Genomic DNA, 8279 nt, shown 5'->3' with positions numbered 1-8279 from the left:
TGCCAAAGAGGGAGATTGTTGAAAATAATTTGTTAATTGCTTATTTTATTTGATGTTACACAAAATATCCTATCTTTACCAATTAGTGTATGCCAAGCTCACTCAAGAAATGAAGAAAGTTTCCTATGCCTATTGAGCATTCCAGTGTTTGCCAAGTTTAGAAGGCAATGTCTACCAAGTTCGCTTGGGTGTTAAAGGAAAGTTTGCAGAAGTTAAGTGTTAATTGAGATCACTCAGGTAACAAAGGAAATGTTGGATGGAACTAGTGTTAACAAGCTTACTCAATTACCAAATAAAGTTAGCAAAGATGTAGTGTTAATTGATTTCACTTAGTTACACAAGAAAATCATTTCTAAGTTAGTTTCTACCGAGCAGGGTTGGCTAACAAAGGATTTTCTTGTTTTGGCATATTGAGTTCAAAGGTTTTGTTTATTGGTTTTAGTCGACTAAGGAGATGAATATTAATTATTCTATTTTGTATTCAAGGTGACTTAAAAAATGTATGATATAAGTATAAGTTCAAGTTAAGGATTGAATGTGTGAGAGTGTATGGAGGAATAGAAGATGCTAAGAGGAAGTGAATTAGAAGGATGAGCAGAATATCCTTAAGCAGCTACAAAGATACATTCAATAAGGATGGATCAAGAATTCAAGCTAGAATTGAGATCTATAATTTGTAATTTAGTTGCATCATAAATTAGGTCATCTCATTGTTACTCTCTAACCATTGTAGTAGTGATCTAAATCTCTTAACAGAGTTGTCTTAACAACTACCTGTAAATCCTTTGACAAGTTGGCATTTCTAGATTAAAGTGTCTAAAGACCTCTAACAAGTCCACTCCTAATAGGGTGATTAAATCCTCTAACAAGGTAACACCTAAAAATGTGTTTTGTAACCTTGAATAGGTTTGACTCCTAATAGGTCTCACTTTAGAAAAGTGAAAATCAGTAACTAGTTGTGATGGGTTGTTTTTCCCAAATTGGGTTTCCTCGTTAAATCTTGGTGTCACTTGTGTTCATGTTATTTCTTTCATGTGCATACAACTAAGTTAAGTAAGGTTAACCAAAGAGAATATCTTAATATTTTCATGTTAAGCATTTGTTGAGTTATAGTTGTTATTTAAGTGGTTACCAAGTCACAATATATTATCAATATTAACCAAGTACATGTGTGTTTGTCGAGAAATAATATTTTTATGAAGTTTATGTTTTGTGTTGATATCTAAGGGATCTGAGATTTATTTTAGTGGTAACTAATTCACCCCTCCCCTCTCAATTATTTCTTTTATATTATCAACATGCATAACATAATATTTGTTAACTAGGGAAACCTTGGCCAAGGAAAAACCCTAGTGGGGATAGTACTCACAAAATGATCCACTAATCAAATGTACCTTGTGAAAGGTGTTCACCCTAATAGGAGTCTATTACATACATATGGTGTATATATCCTTATCAAAGGACTATACCTTGTTAGAGGTCTCAACCTTTTTGGGAGTTGGATTACAAAAATGAGTGATCTCACTACTCTTTACAATCATCTACAACTTTACTATAGTATAGAGAAATAGAAAAACTTTATTTTGTTGATATCTTCAATATATGATCAAAGTTTTGTAGTTACTTGCATCCAATCATACATACAACCTTCTTCTTTAATTTTACTATCAAATTTACATCTAACCAACATCAATAAAGTGTGCATATATCAATCATATCAATACAATACAATTGATAACTTTACTAAAACACAATCTCTTCCTTTATATTGTTTTCTTTGATATATTGGCCATGTACTTAATTGCACATTACCAACAATAAATATATCATTCTTCTAGATAAGGGTTAACATCTATGAGGTTGTTAACAATCGATGGGAGCGAATAGCGATGGGAGCGGAGAGAGCGGGAGTGTTCAAAATTTGAATTCATGCAAGAGCAGGAATTCCTTGGATGGTCAATTTTGGGCCCTTGGACTGGAGTACGGACAAAAAGATGGAGGCTTTCTGGCTGCTCTTGGCATTGGGGACAACTCAAAAAGTGTGGTTGGAGGTCCAGCTATCCTTATCAAGGAAGCAGCCAAGTCTCCTCTGGTCTCCAAAATAAACATGCTAGGACCTAAAAAATGGTCCTCACTCTTCAGGGTTAAACCCTCTGGTAAGTCCTCTTTCCTGCCTGTTAAAACTATTCAGAATTCAATGATCAATTCTTGTGCGATAGCCATCCCGGATGAGATTGTGGATCACAATATTCAGACTATGGCTTCTACTTTGGTTGGGAAATTTTTGGGGCCTAGACCGAGCATTGATGAAGTTAGGCAACTCATAAAAAATACATGGGCTCTCAAGGGCCAGCTCTAGGTTACGGCTATGGTGAAAGAATTTATGTCTTTCTATTTCACTTGCTTGAAAGACCTTGCTATCATTCTGAGTGAAGGGCATTGGGCCTTGGTTCATTCTTCCCTTGTGCTCCAAAAATGGTCCTCTGGTATGAGCTTGAACGATTCTTTTTTTGCCCAAGCTCCTGTGTGGGTAAGACTACCAGAACTACCACTTGAATACTGGAATGAGGACATCTTTGGGGGTATAGCCAGGACCTTTGGGGAACTTCTCTCAACGGATCCGATTACTGCTTCCAAGCATCACCTAAATTTTACACGCATCTACATTGGGGTGAGAGACGAAATAGACATGCCTGAGTTCATTGAACCTCATTCCAAACATGGAGTGCACAACTAGAAAATTATCTATGAAATGATCCCCTTTGCGTGCTTCCTCTGTCTGAAGGCTGGTCATAAGGCCCACCAGTGCCCCAATGAGGCAAAGAAGAAGATCGTGAAACTAGTCATCCCTAATCAAACCAAGAAACTTGCTACATGCCCTTCTGGTAAGGGAAAGATGAAGATGCTATGGAGGCGCAAACTTTCTATGGCACAGGGGAGAAAGGTTGTTAACCTAAAAGTCACAGAAGTAAAGGACACTACTCAGAAGGAACCCCCCAAGGAAAATATCATCTCCCCCCCTTGAACAGGGCCCTGCATTGGAAAAACCAATCTCAGACCTGTTGGAGGTCCCTAAGGTGTAGGTAAGCTCCCCTTCCTTAGCTAAGGGTCTCGTTGTGGAACAGAATCTCCCTTTGGAAACTATAGTTCAGTTTTCTCTTGCAGCGAAGGAAGTCCCTCTTTTGGGAGCTACAGTGTTGAATCACATGGAATGGGAATCCTCAGCCTAGGATGAGGACACCCAAGCTAAGTGTCTTCCCCTTGAAAACACTGTTTCTCCGGGGGTCATCTCTGGCAAGGGGGGAGTTTCTTCAGCCCCTATAGGAATTGAGGCCAAGCTTCATCTCCTCATTAAGAACACTAATCCTTCTCAGCTTGCCCTTTGGGAAGATAGGTTAGATAACAGTGCGACGGATAACCTTGATGAGTGGTGCATGGTCAAGAAAAAAAAGAAGAACTAGAAGAAAATTCCCCCCCCCCCCCCCCCCTTTCTCCTGCTTCAACCAGAAGTAGGGTTAAAGTTGATATTGGGTCACCCCCCAAGGGAGCAGGAAGAAAGAACTTAAATCAGATTCTGCAAGAAGAAACAAGAAGGAACCTGGCAGATGGAAGCCAGAGGTCCATCAAGGATTTCTCAGGAAGTAAGAAATGAAAGTTATCTCATGGAATATAAGGGGCCTTAATGGGGCTCACAAATAGGAACTCATTAGAAATATGACTAGAGACCAAAGACCTGACTTTTTGTTGTTACAGGAAACTAAGATGAAAAGTCACCTGGTAAGAAGGATTTCTTTTAGTAAAAAATTTTGTTGCGAAGCTTCTAATTCGGATGGGGCTTTAGGAGGTGTCCTAACCTTGTATAACACCAGAGCTTTCAAGTTAACTACTCTTTACAGCTCTACTAATGCTATTCTTTGTAAGGTTTTTCACATCCAAAGCAATGAATCTTGGCTAATCCTTAACCTGTACGCCCCCAATACCAAGAAAGAAAGGAACTACTTTTGGTCTAAGCTCCTTGGCATCTTATCTAATTGTAACTTGAATAAAGGGATTATAATGGGGGACTTCAACTCGCCTCTTTTTGATGCAGACAAAAGGGGGGGTCATGCCCCAGATCAGGATAGCAAACGCGACCTTGCTTCGTTCATTCAGAATCTGGCTTTCCTAGATATGGACCTTCAAGGTGGTAGCTTCACTTGGTCTAACAAAAGAATTGGGAATGATAGTATCCAGGTTCATCTTGATAGAGCCCTCATCTCCCCCGAATGGCTCCTCTCCCACTCCTATAGATTATCTCTCCTCCCCAGAGTGGGCTATGATCATTCCTCAATTTCTCTTTCTGCTTCCCCCCTTTCCAGCAACAAGGCCTTCCCTTTCCGTTTTGAGAAAATGTGGCTCTCACACCCTACACTGGAAGATAATATATCCCATTGGTGGAGCATTGAGGTTGAAGGCACTGCAATGTACAGAGTTGCCTAGAAGCTGAAAAATGTGAAAAGAAACATCAAATCTTGGAATAGAAATAATTTCGGCCACATCTTCTAGGAGAAAGATGAGGTTTCTGATTAGCTCTATTCTATTTAGGATGAAATCCAACATTCAGGATACAATGAACATAATAGATAGCAAGAAAAGGCCATCCTTTCAGATCTGCACAACATCATATCTAAGGAAGAGCTCTTCTGGAAACAGAGATCAAGAGTCAGTTGGCTGAAGGAAGGAGACCACAATACCATATTTTTACACCTAACCACCCTTAAGCACTGGGCTAATAATAGAATATCCAACATTGTAAAGGGCTAGGTTCAGATTATCAATGAGGATGAAATTGAGAAGGAAGTTGTCTGCTACTTCTCATCTCTCCTCTCTATTGACCCTTCCCTCTTTGGGTCTGAACAAGAGGAAATCCTAGCGACCATTCCCCCAATTCTTCAAGATTACCACAACTCCATGTTGAAGGCAATCCCCTCCTTGGAAGAAATCCATCAGGCCCTCTTCTCTCTTCCGGGGGATAAAGCTCCTAGCCCAGATGGTTTCCCTACTTTCTTCTTTCAAATCTTTTAGAATGTTGTGAAAAAGGATGTGGTTAAAGCAGTTTAGGAGTTCTTTGGAGCCAGGAATTTTCTTAAAGAACTTAATGCTACCTTTCTGGTTCTCATCCCTAAAATCTCGGGTGCTGATTCTCTGGATAAATTTAGGCCCATTAGCCTCTGCAATTCCTTCTATAAGATCATTGCCAAGGTTCTCACTTCCAAGATCCTCAGAGTTCTCCCTTTGATTATCTCTCCTTAGCAAATTGGCTTTGTCCCTGGCAGGCAAATCCTTGATTCAATTGTTTCGGTTCATGAGGTCATCCACTCTCTTAAGGCGGGAAAAAAGGAAGGATTCCTTCTAAAGCTGGACCTGTCAAAAGCATATGATAGAGTTGACTAGAAGTTTCTCTTTGTTGTTCTTGGTGCCTTTGGCCTTGATGATCAGGTTTGCAAACTCATCTCTCAGCTTATGTCTTCTCCCTCTTTGTCGGTTCTGGTCAATGGCCACCCCTCTCCTTTCTTATCCCCCTCTAGGGGTCTAAGGAAAGGAGACCCCATCTCTCTGGTCCTATTTGTTATCATGGCAAAATTTCTTGGCAAACTCATTCAGAAGAAGATCAAGGACAGGTGTTTAGTGGGTTTGAGGCCTTCTTTGGGTCCTTCCTCTTTCACTCATCAGCAATTTGTGGATGACACAATTTTGGGGGGTGAAGCTTCAGTTTGGGAGGCCAGGACCTTCAATAGCATTTTTAATTCCTACACCAGGGGTTCTGGCCAAGCTATTAACCTAGACAAGGGCTCTGTCTTCTTCCTCAACACTCCTCTAGAGAGGTAGAGGAAAATTGCTCAAATTTTGGGTTGTGGCATTGGGTCCCTACCGGTGGTTTATCTTGGGCTCCCTCTAGGCTCCAAAACCTCAGACTCCTTTTGGACAAGAATTATCAACAAATTCACCAAGAAACTTTTTGGATGGAAGGGGGCCACCCTCAGTCAGGCAGGTAAATGCACCCTGGTTAACTTGATTCTCCAGAACCTCCCCACCTATGCCCTCAGTCTCTTTGGGATCCTGGTTAAGTTTGTAGATAGAATGGAGAGAATTCAGAGGGACTTTCTCTGGACTAGAATTGATGACCACAAGAGATACCGCCTGGTAGCCTGGGACCAAGTTTGTTTGCCCAAAAGCCAAGGAGGTCTTGGAATTAGGAAAATTTCTCACCTCAATCAATCCCTCTTAGCTAAACTCCCTTGGTGCATCTTCCAAGGCACAGGGGTTTGGAGGGACATTTTGGCTGAGAAGTACCTGGGAGGCATGTCACTCTCCTCCATTTTCCAGGGGGCTGAGTTGCCATTGGGTTCTTACATTTGGAAAGGTATTTTGAAGGCCCTTCCCCTTTACAAATCTAGGGCCAAATGGAAAGCTGGAATGGGAGACAAAATCCTTTTTTGGTAGGACAACTGGCTTTTTCAGGAACCTCTCAATAACCATCCTTCATTTGGCAGGTGGGCTGATCAGGCAATAGGCAGATATTGTATGCTGGTTAGGAACTACAAAAATGGGAATGATTGGCACAATCTAGCAGAACTTTCATAGGATCTCAAGCCTTTGATGGCCTCTTTGAATGCTATTAACATCAACCAGATAGGCAACGCCTTAGTCTGGGAGACTCTTCTAGAGGCCATTATATTGTAGCCTCAGGCTATCTTTCCCTAGTGGGAACAGGGAAGAAACCTATTTGGGCCAAGGCCTAGATCCTTGGATTAATGCCCAAAATCAACATTTTCTTTTGGCTCCTCTTGCAAGATAAGATCCTTACCCTGGATAATTTAGCCAAAAGAGGCCAAATTATTCCCAACAGATGCTGCATTTGTAAAATTGACCTGGAAACGGTTAACCACATTTTCATTCACTGCCCCTTTTCCTTTAGAGTGTGGAGTCTTCTGACTTCCAATATGAACTCCTACTGGTGCCCACCTGCCAGCATCCAAAATTTCTTCATTCAGTGGAGAAGCATCCACAAAGGCCTGGAATCCTGAATTTTGAGTTCCTGGATTATCCCACACTTTTGCTAGGGAATATGGAAGGAGCGCAACAACAGGATATTCAGAGACAGAGAAACTCCTAAGGATATTATAGCAGAGAAAATTGACAGCCTCATGAAAGAGAACTATGCCACAACTAGAGATGGAAACATAAAGTATGGAGGGAAAATTAAGACTAGTAAAGAAGATAGGATCAAAAGAAGATGGCTGGCTTCTTGGTCCTTCCCCCCCAAAAATTGGCATAAAGCCAATTTCGATGGAGCGGCTAAGGGGAACTTGGGTCCCGTCGGATGCAGTGGAATCATAAGAAATAGCTTGGGAGGGGGCATTGCTGCTATCTCCTCCCCTATTGGTCACCAAACCAACCATCTGGCTGAAGCCAGTGCGGCCAGACTCACTGTTAAGCTGGCCCTGGACTCAGGGATTGAACAACTGTGGCTTGAAGGTGACTCCCTAAATATAATTAATTTGTATTTTAGGAGTAACCAAACCATCATGGACCATTGAAATCATAATAGAGGATCTAAAAATGGACTTGAGAAAATTTAAAAATTACCACGTCAGCCATGTTTACCATGAAGCTAACATGGTTGCTGATTGGTTCGCCAACGCAACGGTCACATTCAATTCGGTGATGACGTGGGGAAACAATAATCATTTTCTGGCGGCGGCTATTGAGCTCATCTGAAACGATAAAATTCAAGGTACCAACTCAAAATCATTTTATGATGATGACACATGCTAAATCACGTTTTAAAAAGGGAATAAAAAAGAGTTATGTGAAACCCCCACCATTTCATAATAATATGTACGGATTACACGAGTAGAAGAAAGCCAGAGTTAAACCCAAAAACATGTGCATTAATGCTCTCGTCCTTAGCCATTTTTCCATCTTTGAGCTCTGCAATTCTATTTAGGGTTTAGGTTTAGAGTGGCATATAAATTGCTATGGTGGGAGAAAGGATTAGAAGAGAGCTAGAAAGAAAAAGGGAAGGTCTAGAAAAAACTCCAGAAGGGAGGCATAACCAGCTTCATGGAGAGGCTCCATGGCTTCGATGCGAGGGTTACCAAGATAATGGTTGAAACCTGGCATAATGGAAAGGTCATAATTGATGGTGTCTCACACCAAATCACTGAGGGTCTCATTGCGGAGGTAACATGCTTCTCCCAGGAAGGCATCAGCTTCTTCAAGGATAAGAAGATGTT

The 8279-nt window shown here is 41.1% G+C and overlaps 1 protein-coding gene across 1 annotated transcript; it reads left to right on the top strand.

Annotated features, from left to right (window-relative positions):
* Positions 1 to 4056: 4056 nt before the first annotated feature.
* On the top strand, positions 4057 to 4479 carry LOC149542934 (uncharacterized). The gene has a single exon (XM_089795765.1). The coding sequence runs from the start codon at positions 4057 to 4059 to the stop codon at positions 4477 to 4479; it is 423 nt and encodes a 140-aa protein (XP_089651891.1).
* Positions 4480 to 8279: the final 3800 nt, after the last annotated feature.

Source organism: Cupressus sempervirens, chromosome 8 (genome assembly GCF_028749045.1).
Source record: "Cupressus sempervirens isolate cs-2001-9-10 chromosome 8, ASM2874904v1, whole genome shotgun sequence".
Classification (NCBI taxonomy): domain Eukaryota; kingdom Viridiplantae; phylum Streptophyta; class Pinopsida; order Cupressales; family Cupressaceae; genus Cupressus; species Cupressus sempervirens.
The sequence above is the reverse complement of the archived record's forward strand: the minus strand, read 5'-3'. Positions and strand labels throughout refer to the sequence as shown.

Bases quoted from the DNA above. Each gene is read 5' to 3' on its own strand.
- LOC149542934 (XM_089795765.1), top strand. From the start codon at position 4,057: ATGGGGGACTTCAACTCGCCTCTTTTTGATGCAGACAAAAGGGGGGGT.